The sequence below is a fragment of the Seriola lalandi genome, unplaced genomic scaffold (genome assembly GCF_002814215.2).
Source record: "Seriola lalandi dorsalis isolate HSWRI2012SDOR001 ecotype SW California unplaced genomic scaffold, Sedor1 jcf7180002054606, whole genome shotgun sequence".
Classification (NCBI taxonomy): domain Eukaryota; kingdom Metazoa; phylum Chordata; class Actinopteri; order Carangiformes; family Carangidae; genus Seriola; species Seriola lalandi.
The window spans coordinates 1,202,495-1,220,327 of NW_019525159.1; the positions used below are offsets into that span (position 1 = coordinate 1,202,495).

Sequence of the window (17,833 nt, forward strand, 5' to 3'; positions counted from 1 at the left end):
TAGTTAGCCAGAGACTCAATTTGCAGACACAGGCAGAACTCTGGTTTCACCATCAGCGCTGTGTTATGCTATAGATGTGCAAGATAAATGTATAGGATAGATGCTGCATTTAAGATATGAGATAAATGTGAAGGATGACTCTGCCCGGTTTGTTTGGCTCATGTTTCTTGGCTTTGACAAGGACTTTCCAAATTGTACTAATTACTTAAAATATATCCAAAACATTATTATCATATAGGATCTAATCTATTATCCTATATTCCTTAAACACTGTACACAGCTATTTTTAAAGACACTCATTAGTTATTTTGTCATATATGATGCATGATTTTGTAGTCCAGCCAAAAAAGATAGAACTCCATCTTTCATTTAGGTGACAAATTTATTAAAGTCCTGCCATTTAATCAGGAATCATCATCATTATCATTACCAGAAGGAATAAATAAGACATAAAACATTTTCCACATAAACAAACATATACATCAGACCCCGAGTGCGATAGCAGTTCTTCCTCGGGGGGTTGTTTTCAGTAGAACAAAACGAACGAGATACATCTGAGAACACACAAATGCATAGAAGTAATTGGACCCCTAGGTACCATTTAAGACAACATCTACATTTTTGCCTATATCCCTGTTTAAGAATGTACAAAGTCCTCATATCTGGGTTCTTATTCATGTCCAAGAAGGGGTTTATATAAAAATAAAGTCTCCACAATGATAAACCATTATATATATATCTATATATGTAGACATTTGGCAACAACCAGACATTTAAAGACTCTGAACGTTGAACTGAATTCTGCACCTGAACACACTGTAGAAAACGGATAGCAGTGGGAGGAGATGAGAATAAGGAGGGGGAGTGTGTGAAAATCCAAATGATTGATGTCTAAACTTTCTGAGTCTGTCTGTACATTGTTCTGAAAAAAGCTTATAGTGGTTTCTGAAAACTGAAACATTTTTGACAGATTCTTTGCTTTACATACAGTTTTAGTGAAGGATAACTGTTAGGCCAAGTGCTTTTGAGGAAGGGCATTCTTCTCTCCCCTCCGTCCATCCAGATCACAGATATTGATCAACCTGTTAATCAGATATTGGTGAGATCCAAACCAAGGATAGTCTTGTCCTTTACACAATCACTGTCCAGTCCCTAAAATCCAACAGAAGACACAGAAAACCCAAAAAGAAAAAGGAAAAGAAAAAAATGTCCAATATTTTGTCGACGACCAATCAAAACTGCCCATGGTCCACTTCATCTAACCAGGAGGCAGGACTGGCAGGAAAGTCTGGGTATCCTCCGCTGCTGCCCGTGGAGAGGTCCGAGTTGGGGCCGTTGGCTGCCCCCATGGTGACCCTCACGGCCGGGTTGATCCCGGGCCCGCTGCCCTGGGTCATGATAGAAAGGCCTGAGTCGGGGTAGACCAGGCTGGAGATGAGAGGCTGGTGTCTGGGTAGCGCCTGAAGTGACCCTGGTGACTGAGGAAGGCCGTAGGGGCTGTTGGAGCGGATGTCGTGGAACTGGTCTTGGGAGGGCAGGACGCTGTGTTCCAGGGGGAAGGAGCCGTGGTTGTTGCCCCCTTGGCGGCCCCCCATGGCTGGAGAGGACTCACTCAGGCTGCTGTAGATGCCGTTTGTGTGGCCAAGGTCTGACATGGGGGGTTCATCTGTGCAACAAGGACAGCAAGGCAAAAGTGACACTTGTAAGTTTCCACAATAGACAAGATAAGTTTTTGGATTGCCACCACACCCCTAATTAAAACAACAGATTCGCTAATGGGGGCGAAGTAAATCTGCACAAATATTTCTTATCAAGCTCAACTTTAATGAACTTTGACGAACAAGTTTGCACCAATAACCAATAACAAACTGTCCAGAGCCCAGAATGGAGGAAGGATCATTCATTAGCTTTCTTTTTTTCTTTTCCTTCATATAGGAGACATGGTTTTTACACTTATGAGAGTCTCAGTGGTACTATGTCTTTTGATTACACTTTGTGAACTTATTGTCTTGTTAGCAACCAGACTAAAATGCTTGCTAGCTTAGAGAACTTTTACCCTCATCAGCTGCTCTTAATGAAATGAAATGACCTGAGAATAAAATGCTGGGGTTGCGTAAACGAGAACATTTTTAAAAAGCTTGGGGAGCTATTGTGACAGTAGAGTGCTAGCATGTTCCAGGCTGGCTAACGAGTTAGCGGTTAGCTTGCCAGTTACGGTAGTTGGCCAGCTAAACATCCGTGACCATGATTAGTTGCTGTGCCTCCAAGCTGCTATAACTGCATATTCTGTGACGATGCACTACAGATGAAATTTTGCTGTGTCACCACTTTCTGGTGTGACCGAGCCTTTAGAAATTAATTTCTTAATTGAATATCATCACAATAAGAAGCCCAAAAAATAATAAACATAGTCATATAACAATGGCTTGATGTAAAGTAAGAGGTGCCAGAACAATTTAAACTTACTGTTAAACTGTTAGAGCTCATTAAACATTTCAGGATATAATCAATATTATTTGGAACTATGCAAAACATTTTTAATCCCCCTTTTTAAAAAGTCACAGTCTCTCTAATGACTGCTGCCAGCAAATGTATTCTCTTGTCTGATTAAGAAATTAAGTACATCATTAAGTAACTTCTCATTGCTATTCTATATTTATTGCACCAAACGAAAATAGTCAAAGCAGCAAAAGCGCAGGTGTAATGAAGAACAATGTGGCTGTGTTCCATTAAGCTCCCCCAGTATGCACCTTACAAGGCAGTGACACATCTAAATGGAGTAGTATATGGTGCATGTTATTTATTACACCTGTGCTTTAGGCCTTTTTTCATGGAAGACATTTTGATGTGTCACAGAAGAAAAAGCACAGGTGTAAATAATAAAATTAATGGTGGCTGCCTCAGTTTCAGGGTCCTGGTATTATGCTCTCTGGCTCACTGTCACAGCTTAATGGGACACTTGAATTAGTGGGTTCCTCCTATGACAAGTCAAAATGTCTTGCTGTAAAAAAAAAAAATCCCTATTTTGTTGATTTTGTGTGGTGGGCTCTACCTGTGAAGGACACCTCTGCGTCACTGTCCATGCCCTCCTCCTGGATGCTGTCCTTGTCGGATTTGGAGCTTCCCCGCGACCGCTTCATGTTGCGGAAGTACTGGCCCCACCTCTGCCGGCCAGCGTCTTTCTTCAGCCTTTTCTCTTTAGCTCGCCTGTTCTGAAACCAAACCTGGAGGGGAAAAACATAAGATTCCTTATTTGGTCATGGCTTTTGTGACACATTAGAAATACATTTGACTATTTAGAACAATGTCTAAAATTTCCATGAGAGAAATTAGGTCTGAGCATCAAATAAAAACTGTTATTTTGGTCGTGTTCAAAAACTATAGCCTCAACTTATTCATTTTGTATAATAAAACAAACAGATACTTTCTAACACAATTTAATTTAGATTAATCTGCTTAGTATGCATAACCCTCTCAGGTCTTGAGGACCATACATGACTATACAAATACCCTCCAGTATTTTTTATTTTTTATTTTTAGTCATCATACCTCTCATACACAAGACAAAGTCCGCTAAATCAGTCCTCTTTCCTTGATGCACACATTATGCCTTTAAGCATTAAAACAAAATTAATTTTCAAGGACTGTCTGGACACCATTTCGCGCCTTGATGAGTCCAAGCAGGGGACTAAAACTGTGACACTGAACAGTAATCCTGGGACCAGCGTCCCCTGCACCAGATTTATCACGCATTTAATTAACTTCACGACAGCTACAAGTTGTCCTCACCCCCGGGGAGCAGACAGGTTAGCGTGCCACTGACTTAAATTATTCAAATTTCTCCATCACCGCATTTGATCGGACCTATAAATTTTTGCTTGCAGTTTAGAAAACATTCAACACATGCGCTGTGTTTGGTCTAAACTGAATCTAAAATCTCACTTCCTGTAAATGTTTATGACATCTGATGCAAAGTGAATGAAGGGCCCCGTGTCTTATTAATTTTATCTTACGCACAGAAATTAATCCATTTCAGTCACGAGCACAAAAAGCAGTTTTACATTCTCCTTAATGATATTCCGCCCTGAGTGAAGCCCCCCATCACCCCTTCCCTTTCACTGAATAATGAGGAGCATTTTAGTGGCTTCCGTCTCTACTTTTGTCCTTGCAAATAAAACAATATATATGACCACCACCTAGCACCCAGTGTGAGGCTCCTCAGCAGCAGACAATATGCGAGGGGCCCTCTTAGCATTGTTAACGAGCTCGCACTTAAGCCATGCTGACTTTCACGTGGACTTCATTTTACTCAATCTAGCCGTAAATTCCCACCCAACACACACACACACACACACACACACACAATTGATCGTACAGTAGGCTTGTGCCAGTTCGGCCACAATTGTCCCTTCATAATGAAGTCAGGACACTAATGGAATAGCCCTTAATGGATAATAATACACTTTACCTGCACAACCCGCATATCCAGGCCCGTCTCTGATGATAGCTGCTCTCGAACATGGCGGGCAGGTTTGGGAGAGTTATTGTAAGCGTTCTTCAGCGTTTCCAGCTGTTTAGCAGTGATGGTTGTTCGTGGTCTTTTTGCAGTCGAGTCTGCTTCTGAAAATTGTATGGACACCACACAATGTAAGCCAGTGCTGTTATTATGTGGACTCAAACTTTTTTTTTCTTTTTGTCAGGAATAAATATTGAAAGCATACGGTAATAGTCTAATAGTGATTTTTTACTCTGCTATTCTGCTTTGTATGGTGTTTAAATTTATTATTGTCTCTAATACACAATAAGAAAATGATTTATGATGATATGAATATGAGTATGGGGAATGAAATCTTCCCATATGTGTGTGCGTATTCTGGGTCAGTAACATAAGAATCTTTGATAGAAACACACATCCACAGCAGCTGATAGCATAAAACAGCCTCTATAATATACAACTTTCTAATTTAACATGAATGGATAAATTCGCTTCTGCCTATAAACCAACCTCTGGCATCCTGTGCATAATTGCATCATGTCTGCAGGTCTGTTGGCCAGCACAGCAAAATACAAAAACCATCATCCAAATGGATGCTGCCCAAGTAATTGCACCCTCTCATTAGTAAAATAAACGTGTGTGTTTTTTGCGAAAACTTGAGTTAACTCGTTGCATAAATCAGCACCTGGTGTTGGGCAGTAAATTCAAACAAACAGATGGGGAGATAAAACTTGACCATGGCCGGTCTGTCCTGTGAGGAACACAAGCTGCTGCTGGGATTTTCAGTGAAGTTAATGTGGTGTTGGTCGTCTATTGATATTAGACAAGCGATCTAATGAAAATGTGTTTGGGCATATCAACAGTGTTTGGCAAAAATCTGAAAAGCTATCAAATATTTCATGACAGCACGACTACAAATACATCTATCTAAAAGCAATACACAGGCATCAGGCCAGAAATTGTGTATCTATAGCAATAATCATAGTCCAGTTGTTAAAGCTCAGATGAATCTTCATTATTTCCCGTCAAGGAACAAAGAAATTACAACATTTTTATTGTGCTATATATATTTTTATAATAATAGTTTTTGGTAATCTGTCTTTATTGAACTTTTTTACAAACTGTGTTACAATTGAAATATTGTCCCTATGAGAAGTCATCTCCAATTTATATTTTCTGTAGTCTTTGATAAGCAAATATGCTTATGGTTTGAAAAATGATTGTGGATAGGATAACACAAGGATACAATAATAACCCAGAAGCATGAGCATTATTGTTCCAGTTGATTTTCAGTGCTGTGTCTTTTCGTTTGTGTAGCAAAACTGATTTTGGAGTCACAGGCCTATACTGCACATGTAAACAGTCTTCTCATGTTCAGACTTAATTACTGTTAACTACTACTAATAATTAAAGTAAGTGACTGTACCTAAAACACACTATCAAATGCAAATATAGCATGTCAAGAAAATGTGACTGTTATTTTACATTTGAATTTGAAACCATGCAAGAACTGTTATAGCTTAACATAAATAGACATAATAATATATTACTCTCATAGACTATTGTAACACAGAGGCTGTTTGCATCCACTTGTCTGTCTGTGCGCGCGCACACACACACACACACACACACACACACACACACACACACACACACACAATGATAAGGCTTATTGAAAACTGATTCCTTCAAGTGCAAAGTGCAAGTGTAAGCCTCCGGGCCTCCACTGTTTGCTATCGATTGGGTTGCGGGCAACGATGCAATTAGCACAGGTGGGTCAAAGTTTATGGGTGACCTCATTGTCACGTCAGATTCGCAGTGATTAAAAACAGCTCGACACACAACGCATCATGTAAACTGACGCAATCACAGGCGGTGCGGACCTTTTTTTTTTTTTTTTTTTCTGCGTAAAATAGTGCGCATGTCTTTCTTTTCATGTCGGCAATAGAAATGTCCACATAGCCGCAGCTCACCTCTCTGTTTGGCGGTCTCGTAGTCGGCCTTACAGACCAGCCTGCTGTCCTCCATCAGGTAGTACTCGTCACCTGTGGCCAGTTGCCTCTTGCACACGATGCAGGCAAAACAGTGCAGGTGGTAGACGAAGTCCTGCGCCCTCCTCACCACCTGTGTGGGCGGTATCCCCTGCTGACACGCTGCGCATTTGGTCCCGAATCTCCTTTTGGACAATGACAAGGTCGCCATCAATAACTTTTTTAAACGTTATTCGATATAATGTTAAGCAACCTATATATATATTTTTTTTTTATTATTTTCTTTTTTATACAATATTTAAAAGCAGCCGTGAGACATTTACTCACTTGAAGAAATCCTCTTTGCAGTAGACGCTGTCGCCTCTGCTGAAGCACTTCTCCGCCAGCTGAGCCTGGCAGTCGCTGCATTTCAGGCACTTGCTGTGCCAGTGGCGATCCAGCACTTTGAGGATGAAGCGGTCCACGATGTGTTGACTGCAGCCCGCGCACACTGGGATTTCTGCAGGAGACATGATGGAGTCAGAACATCCAGTGGAGTCAGTACAGTGTGCATGAGACAGATGTTAGATGGCACGAGGAGAATTTGTCACCGACACGCAGAATGACAACTGAACCTGCTTCTTGTGAGCAATATGCAGCACACTACAAATAATGATCTGTGACTGGTTACACCTGTTTCAGTATGCGAGCCTCTCAATAGGGAAACAGTTGGCTTTATGGCTAAAAGTAAAGATCAACAGCGTGAATATACCGAGCCACAATAAGGAGATATGTGACTTGAACTGAACAGAGAGTTTCTCTAATTGTATCCACATTTGCTTTTCTTTTTTCTTTTTTTAAAAAGGTTATTGTATTTTTTTAATTGTTTTTTTATTTCGATTTTATAAAACAGTCTATAGCCTAAAATAATCCTCCAACATTTTCAGTATGAGAGCGAATTATAATGACTTGTATTTGATAAAATACCACTGTAAGTTATTTTCTCCCTTCGTCATCACTACATAATCATCATCATCATCACTCATTTTGTTTCACGCCCGGAATCAACTTACTTGTGAATGTTATTAACACAGTTATTTCTGTCTAAATGTAGATATAAACAAAGTGTCATATAATAGTGCAAAGACAGCACCTTCCACTGCAGTTAATCTCCCAAGCAACAAATATTTTGATGGAAAAGGACAGTTTGCAAAGAAAATTAAACAAATTATAGTATTATTAGCCTTGTATAGGGCCATGGGCATGCCACTCTGCCAGATAACATATTTGCTTTGCACAAACCCCCCCCCCCAAAAAAAAAACAATTCAAACTATACTATATATTATATACTATACTATACTACTATTATATTCGGCACTAACTTCCAAAACATGTCCGGGTTACCTAATCAGCACAAGCTTGGAATATATAGCTGTGAAAATAAATATATTGTTTAATTTTTCATTTAACGTTTTCGGGGGCAGTTGTCCTTGGTGTGGAAAGGAGTGTTTCATGAGCTCAACATTAGACTCTTACCCCTTTAACCACTGCATTTAACTTGAAACCACTATTGTATTTAGGCCCATATGTCTAACTGAGATAATAAGATAATGAAATCATTTACATTTCATAGTTTCAGTGATTAATTAATAATAGCTGTTATAGAAATATTCGAAGTAAACAGGGTGTTGATTTACACATTTGTTCTGCAGAAAAATCCATTTGAAAAAAATCAAATGATGAGGGGCGTTTCAAATCTCCAGATGAGGTGTACAGCACCATTTTAGGATCGACTGCTCATGATACAATATGTCTAGTTGTCCTACATAACTTTACAAAATCCGCTCAAAGCAACAACAACGGAGACATTTCTATATCAAAAACATAAAAACAAAACAAGCAAAGTAAGAATAAGGACAACTGAAATGCCACGTAAGACGTGACCAAGCCTCTTTATTACTAATTAAAAGAAGCTCAACCACTTCATATTCCATCCGTGCAAGGAATCGCATTCCTATTGTTCTGTGGCGGACAATCCATGAAACATTAACGAACCATTTCTTCTGGCATCACCATGCGAGCCTTGCACAAGTGCGGTGGGAGCCACGTCTAGAACAGGTGTATCCAGGTCATCATTAATTCAACGCGGCGCTGTAAAACTAGAGAGCTGCGGCCTGTAGTCTCACGGTACAAACCAACAAGGTGTCCAAGCAATTTGCTCACCTCTCTGGGGCCCAGCTGGAATATTAAAATTATAGATGCTTGCAAAATCCCTATCGAAATCTCTTGGATTTTTTTTCTTTTTTTTCTTTTTGGAGCAGGTCACTCCAACATCCTTCTCGTAATTGTTCATAAAAGGACAATGTATGGGTAAATAAAAGGTGGAGGCATGATTATAGTGATCATAAACACACAACCGTAACGAAATTATAGAAAAAAAACCTTTTGCCTTACATGTGGTTGCATTTGAATCTTAATAACAAAGGTTTATGTCAGAGTAAATGCGTAAAACCATTTTTTGTTATTAAGATGGTGGCAGAAGAGAGTTAAGCCTGAGTTATCCTTAACAATGCGCTAAATATCGAATTAGATCGAAATTCGATCGGTTATTAGATTGAATCTTATGTTAACGCCTGATGCCTGAAAAGTTCCATTGCCGAGATCTGGAGCAAAGGAACATGGCACATGTCCCCTGTCTCAGCTGCTGTAAGACTGATCCGCGTGACAGGACAATATCCCCAAAATCAACACGACTGCACAGCTGTAACATCCGTAATCCAGTATATATAACCTATAAGTTATGATCACACTCTTATTGAACAAAGTGGAGAGATAATCAACACACTGCAATTAGTCCAACAGCCAACACTTAAAGGCCCATTTAAAAACACCGAAGTCCAATATGTATGCTAAGATCAAATGTTATAGGCTACACACTAATATGTGTAATAAAAACATAAAATGCATAAATAGATCATATTTAGTCTCGCCGTTACCTTTCCGTAGCTCTTCACCGTGCGACAGCAAAGCCAGGAGCATCTCCGCGTTATTTTCTGCCTCTTTTGGAGAGTTGCGCTCAACATGTCCATCCATTGCTCATGATTTTTAGGCTCACATTAATGCAAAACTGTCTTGTTTGTTATCTATCCGCACTCAAACACCGGACAGGTGTAAGTCTACTGTGTCAAATTTGTCATAGCACGAGCCACCAAAATTTAAAGAAAAAAAAAAAAAAAGCGAGCACAAACGCGCGACTGTTCGGTGGAGTTTGCTTTTTATGCTTCAGTGTGTTGGAGCCTGAGCAGGATTACGCTGCGCCGTTTCCCGGGCGACAGAGGAGATAGATTAACATCACCTACCGAGGCACCTTACCCGGAAGAGGAATAAACAAGGAGGTGAGCGAGAGGGGGAAAAGCCAATAGAGTTTCAGAGCTGGGTAGTAACGTTACTCAGAGACGCGTTACATTATTGTAGCGTATTACTTTTCAAACAAGAAGACATCAAGGAAAGATAAAAAACTGTTGAGTTCCTGCAGCTCCGCCTTTCATTTTGGAGTTTGAATTGGAAATATCTACTTTTCTCCAACTCTGATAATAGATCATAATCCGATAATAGTTTATTCTTGAAAGTATTCCCACCATTCAATTGACCAATATGATGGCAATTACTTTTTTTTTTTTTTTTTTTTACGAAAAATACACACAGTGTTTTTCTTTTTAAAAATTAGTATTAGAAAATATAGCAACAGTTTCTGTATTGCTCTACCTTGAAGGATGTAAAACTGTCTCGAGCTAGAAGCCCAACAAACCATGCGTCCATGGGCAGAACATTGTGAGGGAAATGTTAAAGATTTCAGTACTTCCACGCGTAAAGGAAAGACTAGGCCCTAAGGAAACACTACAGTCTTGATTAGATCTTTGCCTTGGACTGTTGCTTTGATCAGTTTCTTTATTTATTGTGTATAGCAATGGCCCTTTAATTCTTTAACTCATATATATCTGCTCTAGTTTGGGAAAAAATGTAAGTGCTTGTACACTTGTTAAAGCTAAAAATATAACTGTTTATTATTATGATGATGACGATGATTATTGTTATTGTTATTAGCCCATTATTATTCTTGGTAATTTTAGTCGTACAAGAAGGAACAACAGAAATACATTTAATATATTTAATCTAGTGGTCCTATAGGCCTTCTATCTGATCAGATTTTAAATAAGTGATTTTGAATATTTTAAACACACACACACACACACACGCGCACGCACGCATGCATCTCGTGTGTGTTGAGTGCTCAAAGACAAGTGTTTATTTAGGGGAGAGATTGGCTGTTCAATAACATGTTGATCGGGCCAACACCCCAATGAATTTTATTGACACTGATCTTTGGCACAAAAGAGCGCCTGGGGAAATCACGGGTAGTGCCACAGCCACCGGGGCCGCTGATGAATCTAAAATCAATGTCCTATTTGCCTGTATTTCAGCAGTATATGAAAGGCGTTTTGGAGAGAGGTGTGGGGTTCATGGGTGCCCCTCTTACTTTTCAGCTTTGTAATAATTTTTATGTCATATTGATCGCTTACTTTTGAGGGGGTGAGGCCCACAGTAATGCGACAACAAAGCGATAAAAAGGCCATCAGGGTAATGGTCAGTCAGTTAGAGAAAGCACAGGGTTGATCAGAAACAATTTTTCTTTTAAAGTTCTTTTTTCCAATTTGAATTTTTAAATTTGGTTAAAATCAATTGGGTATCTAATCTAATCTTCCCCTCTTCCCTTTAGCTCCCACGTCATTTATTTAAAATAGAAATAATTGAAAATGTAGTTTCGTGTTAAGCCTTAGACACAATGATCGTCGACTTACCAGAATAACGCAAAAGCTTATTCCAGTAAAAAGTCCAAACAAAAAAAAAATTAAACTTGCAATTTCCCCTTCTTTGGATGCCACTAAATATTTACACAAATCAGTAATCAATAAGCTTAGAATCGGACCACTATTTCCGACTCCATTACCACCTTTACTGGTAACCTCCGGTGTCCCACCTGTCAGGGCAGGAATGTGACACCTGTTGGAGCATTCAGTGGAGTGCGGGGTGGGAGCCTGCTGGCAGTCTGTCGTGCAGCCGCAGAGAGGCTGCTGTCGCCGCAGTGGGTCCGGTGCTCTCCCTCTCTCCCTCTCTCTCTCTCTCTCTCTCTCCATATCCCTGCACTCTGCTCCCTGCACTCCCGTGACAACCCCAGGCGGCGGTGTGAAATGACAGCACGCGCATAACATCTGTTGGTGTGACTCGCCAACAATGAAGGCTCATTACAGATTCATAACGTCTCCCACAAGCAGCGCAAAAGATGCGCCTCTAAACTCTATATACATCAGCATGTGTTAAATAATATAAAGGGGGGGGGGGGGGGGGGGTTCTGCAACTTTTCAAAAATCTGCACCTTTAATGTGTTATTATCGAAACTTCTCAAACATCAGATCATATGTGAAAGCCCGTGTGGCTGCTTTTCACAATAAAATACAAACAGTTCACAACGTCCATTTCATGCTTGTCAGAGTTCACTCAGCAAAACAAGAACCACCTGCCGTCCTGCTGCGCTGCATTATCCTCTATTTCACGCCTAATTGTGACCAATTCACGGACCCTAGGACATCAATTAAAACTCAGTGCTCCCTGTATTTGATGGACGCTCTTCCCCTGGCAAAAAGCAAAAATATAAACAAGTGATGAAGCACAGTTAAAATAATCAAACCGGTTTCTTACCTTGGCCTGAACTGTACCGAGAGAAATTTCCGGTGTTTTGACAACTTGAACCCGGGTGTTCAAGCAACATTTTTGGAGATGTTCCGATGTTCCAACTGAGGGAAACGGCGCCGAAAGACGCACACCTTTGATTTAACAGTTGAAAAAAAAACAAAAAAAACAACAACTTATAAGCTACTGAGTGCAGACGGTGGATTCAAACCCGCACTTTCCTGACGATTTATCCTCTCAGGAGTGAGTTGAGCTCTGGTCGATGGTAGCTTGATTTGTGGAAAAGGTTAAAAGGCACCTTCGTCGACCTCTTTCTTGTCGTCAAGCGCCGAGAACGGAAACTTTGAATATTCATCAAGTTGCTCTTTGAGTCCGCGTTGATAAGCTCGAGATGAGGTGGAGACGAGGGGCGGGCGGCAGTGGAAAAGTGTCTTGACCATTAGCTGCGTCAGCTGACTTGCACTGTGTGACTGTGAGCCCGGCGACTTTACCTCAACTAAAAGAAGTAACCGGCGGCGGTCAGCGCTGCCTCTGTCCAGGGTGCTGAAAGGGGGAGTTTCTCTAAAGAGGCAGGAGGCGTGTGTGCTGCTCCTATATCCCCCGTGGCTATCTTTAAACACACAAACACACACACACCCACACGCACACACTTGCCCTCCCCTCTCTCTCTCTGTCTCTCTCCTCCTTATCTATGTTGTGGTGCACGTGTCTGTCTTTCAAGGCGCACAATGGGTCAATTGGGCATTGCTCGGGACATTGTTGTCATGCGTTTCCATCGCTGCGTCTCTCTTTTGTTTGGGTAAAAATAGACCCCATCGCATTAATGATACAAGTGGAGGGAGCGTGCGTGCCGTTACGTTAGCTTTTGTGGTGTTACGGTTAGGCTTTACTGAAAAAAAGGCGTAGGCAACGTACATATGTGGACATCCTTAACTGAAAAGCTGTTTCAATTAAAATGTTCAGAGCATAATGTTGATAAAGTTTTTTATCAGCTGATTTTCCAGTACCTAAATTGAGATAGGCCTGTATGATCACTGTTACGCAACAGAGTATATAGGTAGGCAATAATTATGGATAATAATTGTGAAAATGCAAGCTAGTTCGTTGGCAACATCCTTTTTTTTTTTTTTTTCGTTAAAAAAAATTTTTCGCCCATGTGTTTTCCTGTAAAATCTCAGGCCCGCGCTTGCGCAGAGCTGGGCTAGGCTGTATTTGGCTGAGTGCCATGCCTCATGCTTTTGACACAGTGCCAATTTCCACCACAACGCACAGAACTACTCTGACGTAGTCCTACAGCTTTGATTCAATTTTACTCGCCCAGCACGCCAGCCCACAAGTGGTGTAAGCCAATTAGACCTATGCTGTTCATTAGTCCACTCAGGGCAATTAGCTTCCCAAACTTGGAAAGAAATTAACAATTTTTTTCTTTTCTCCTTATTATACCTCTCCTACTTGACATCCTCTCTCCCTTCATCCAAGCAATTCCACCACACATTCACATGATGTCAAGAATAATAAAAAAAAAACAATATCCAGTGGTTGGTTGTTTTCATGGATGAGAAGCAAATTTTTGTGTTTTTGTGGGCAGTAATCTTCTAGTCAACAAGCCAGTGTGGATCTTTATGCAGATTAAGGGAGAAATGTTTGTAAATCTGTAAATCTGGAAGGAGCTGTACACAGTAACTGGGATCCTAAAGCCAATGCAGCATCAAAAGAGCTTAGACAACAAGCACAACAACAGGACTACTCTCCTTTTCCTTCCATCCACTGTGAGAAGAGTTTCTTCTCCGATTTGCCTTTGCGTTGCTGCTGTGACACTGTGAATTGAAGCATAATTTTCCTGTTTTTATGATATTGATACAATAATCACAAAATGATTGCTCATATCAGCACATTACTATAAATTTAATGAGCAAATTCTGACATTGTACGAAAGATGTTTTTGCCACCCAAAAACATCTTGTTTACTTTGGCTCTCTTGCATGAATATTATAATGAACCAAACCCTTAAAGCATGCCAAGGCTTTTATCCTGGTTTGTTTGTCCTCTGTGAAATGTAGAGCATCATCACAGAAAATTGGTAAAGTGTTAATACACCTGGGTCCTACTTGAGAAAGCAGCTGCAATCAGCCGTTAATGGTCCTCCATCAAGTCTTGAGCCTGTTGCACCTATTACAACTTGATTTTTGACATTGAATATGAACTGGTTCAACAGGCAGGTAAGGGTTACTTCAAAAAGAACAAAAAAACCCCTCTGTTTTCCTTCAAGTGGGGGCTCTTACCTGAAAACAGGATGGAATAGCTTCATGAATACAAATCTTTACTCAGATCTGTTGTGTTTCATGTGTAACAGAGAATGGTCTATGATTTCAGCCTGCACAAAGAAATACACCTTTTTAAAAAAACAAAACAAAAACAAACTAAACTGTCTGATGAAACAGGAGAAGAATTTTTTTATATAACTGAATGGCCTATTTTTGCCAATAACATTCTATGAAATATGTTTATATAAATATAAAACTTATAAAATTATTTCATTTCTGATTTTGATTTGACAGCCATTTGCAAAGTAATGTCTATAGTACATTAAAAGAAAAATATCCAACTTTTCATCAGCAAAAACATGAAGCCAATACAGCGTTCTAAAAGCCAAAATAATCACCATCAAAGGCTGTAATTTAATGACAAAAATTGAGAATATGCTCTTTTATTCTACTACTGTAGAACTTGTAGTCCGACTGCCTCTCAATATGTTGGCTTCAATTCATGTGTTTTTACATGCACATACATGCACATGGTCTTGCTTTGTGCATATGTGCTATTTCACATGCTTGTGTATGTCCACATTGTGGCTCTGTGTCCTGAATTGTGTACATGCATGTACGTGTGTAAAACTTCTTATGCACAGCTGAGCTAGATGGCCGAGTCTTGCTGCGGGGGGTCCGTGCGCGGCCATGCCACCCCTCTGACACCAGGCTGCCATTGTGCTCCTGTCATGATCCATCATGTCCTCCAAAGACTGGCCTTGTCCAGGAGGGAGGGGACCAATCACACGCCTCATTACCCAGGCTTGGTTACTCCTAAGCGCAGTAGTCCCAGGACACCTCAGCCTGTTGCTGTCTGGAGAGAAAGAGGAAGAGAGTAAATGCGTGTGAAAGAAAGAGAGAAAGAGGGGAAAATAGTTGGCAAAGATGTCAGGGGAATGACGTCTGAATTTGAAAAACAGGCCTTGACTATGAATGCGCAAAAGTTATCTAGATTCTGTTCGGTTAGGTCTGAATCAGTCGCTGCGAGAGAGACAAAGTTCAGCAGGTCTACGTTCCTGATCCGAAGAATTTTTCTAGATCTTGCAAACACCAACAACAATCCATTTAATGTTTATAATGGTCTACCCTCTGCATCCCCAGAGCAACCAGCCTCTAGTTTTCAACCATAGCGAGCAGCACTCATTGTTTTGAAATGGCTCCATCTGGCAAGGTTTCACTGACCAGGCCAGCCGTGGCTCGCTTCCTCAGCAGCTGGCTAAACTGCCCAACCGCTTTTCCGCTTGGCCCTCGGAGTAACCGACACTCTCTGGTGGCTTTGCCCCTCAAACACACACACGCGCGCACACACACACACACACAATAACACACGGGGCTAACTGTCTCCCGGCCTGCCAGTCTTGAGGTCAGCTGGCTTGAGTTGAAGGAGGGGAGGGATGAATGCTGGAGGGGTGGTGTGGGGTAGAATGGGTACCCTTTGTTATTCACCCCCAAGAGAAGAGAAATGGGTCAAAAGTGTTCCACGTGCACTGTCAGACATTTGAAACAATTTTCGGGTATTTAAAAAAAAAAGAAAAGAAGAAAAGACTAAATGGACAAATGCTCCCAGTTACGACTCAAACTCAGTTCTGCTTTTAGATCCGATATAATTCATCACACTTCTTATCAATTATGGGCTTAACTCAACAGCTGGCCCTTAAGAGTTGAATGCAGGTTTCATTATTTGTGCAAGAGGGTCTACTCTAGGCTAAAAAGGGCTGCCACCTCTGCCCAGCATCAGCCCCTTTGAATATTGATATGCTAATGATGAACAACACAGGGAACAAAGCATGACTGCTACCACTGGAAACCAGCACAATGGCTCTTCAATCAGGCCCTGACACTTTTACCACCCAACATGTGTCCCCAGTTTCATGCTCAGACAATGAAGGCCAACAACTGTCCATCCATTTATGTGTATGGGGGATGCTGTTAGTCAGTTCTGACGCACAGTCTAGGGACCCGACTGGTTATGTTTGACCCGGTGGTGTGTTTTACCCGTCTTTGTCCAGGGTGGGAAATATCAGCTTTTTAGAGCAATGATAAGCCACCCCAGAAGCAGACATAATGCCTGGGAGGTCAGAGTTCAAACCTTTCAGGCAGAGCTTGTCATTACAGATGTTGGCCTGCTGTGAGGTCTATCTGGCTTGTAGGTGGCATATTTTGGTAGAAAAACTAACTAGAGACAATAAAGAATTTTAAAGTGCTTATTGTTGATTTAAGCTTTACATCTATAGATTGATTTGAAATAAGTTATTTAGACATAATCAGCTTTTGGAGCCTTGATAGGATATTTTTATTGTGTTGCACAATGACATGTTTTTGATGAAAGAGACGGCATCTATGCAGCTAAGGAAGTTGTCTGTGGCTAAGAATCTGTGGAAGATGATTTAATAGAATCACATATATGACAATTGTTACATTATTCTTTCATTATTTTTTCATTTTTGATTAAAAATGTCAGTTAAATTTGTTTTATTCCAGTTTTTATCTTGCTGGATTCTGCTGTTGTTAAAAGACTAGCCAACACAATGCTCACCTAACACAAATAGAGAATTAAATAGTTTCACACACCCAACTGTCTTTACTGACAGTGAGTGAGGTGATGTTTTTGTCAGTGTCCAGCACATACACGGAGGTGATTTTTTTTTTTTTTCTGGGAATTTGGTGGTTTTATCAGCCTGGGGGGAGTTTCCAGTCTACAACAAAAAAAAAACAAAACAAAAAAAAAACATATTTAGCATGTATTATATATTCTGAATCCACTAGACTAAGTATATATACATTTGATTACACTCTTACTCTACCTCCAATAAATAAATACATAAAAGACTATTCAGAAGTTATGCACAATAGTGAATATTTTCCATCCAGAATTTTATTCCAGTCCAGTGTGAAGAAGTTGGAAGTGTAACACTGTCAAAGCTGTATAATATTAAACCTAAAATGAATTCCAAGTGGAGAAGAAAACTGGCTTTGTGAAATACAGTTTAGTTAACTGAATGAATAAAAAATGACTAATTCAAATAAAGAGATAAATAAACAAGATTTTAGAGGTTCTATTTTCAGCACCTGATTAAAATGATTGTATTTATAGAAGAATTTTGTTCAGGATCATTAGAAATGCTGTTGGTATGCTTAATTAAAATTCATCTTGATCAGAAGGTCTGATGGTGTCAAGACAATCGCAACTGAACTAAATAATATTACTGCCATGTAACCTATTGTATGGAACAATAGGTTACATGGCAGTAAGTAGTAGATTCACCTTTTTGTTTGTGTATGTCTGTACCTTTCAGTTGAATGAGACATCAGG

The 17,833-nt window shown here is 40.2% G+C and overlaps 1 protein-coding gene across 2 annotated transcripts; it reads right to left on the minus strand.

Moving 5' to 3' along the window:
* Positions 1-369: 369 nt before the first annotated feature.
* lhx3 (LIM homeobox 3) lies at positions 370-12,782 on the minus strand. 2 transcript variants are annotated; one of them, XM_023419470.2, is made up of 6 exons: positions 12,224-12,782; positions 6,814-6,985; positions 6,469-6,671; positions 4,469-4,620; positions 3,053-3,224; positions 370-1,666 (listed from the first exon to the last, which is right to left on the minus strand). In XM_023419470.2, the coding sequence occupies exons 1-6, from the start codon at positions 12,291-12,293 to the stop codon at positions 1,233-1,235; spliced, it is 1,203 nt and encodes a 400-aa protein (XP_023275238.1). In that variant the 5' UTR covers positions 12,294-12,782; the 3' UTR covers positions 370-1,232. The 2 variants fall into 2 exon arrangements, with proteins under 2 accessions (XP_023275238.1, XP_023275236.1); XM_023419468.2 differs by lacking the exon at positions 12,224-12,782 and adding an exon at positions 9,463-9,783.
* Positions 12,783-17,833: the final 5,051 nt, after the last annotated feature.

Excerpts from the sequence above, each read along its gene's own strand:
- lhx3 (XM_023419468.2), bottom strand. The coding sequence starts at position 9,559 with ATGGATGGACATGTTGAGCGCAACTCTCCAAAAGAGGCAGAAAATAAC. Across the intron at positions 6,986-9,462 it reads CGGTGAAGAGCTACGGAAAG|AAATCCCAGTGTGCGCGGGC; the intron begins GTAACGGCGAGA and ends TGTCTCCTGCAG. Across the intron at positions 1,667-3,052 it reads CGCAGAGGTGTCCTTCACAG|ATGAACCCCCCATGTCAGAC; the intron begins GTAGAGCCCACC and ends CTTGTTGCACAG.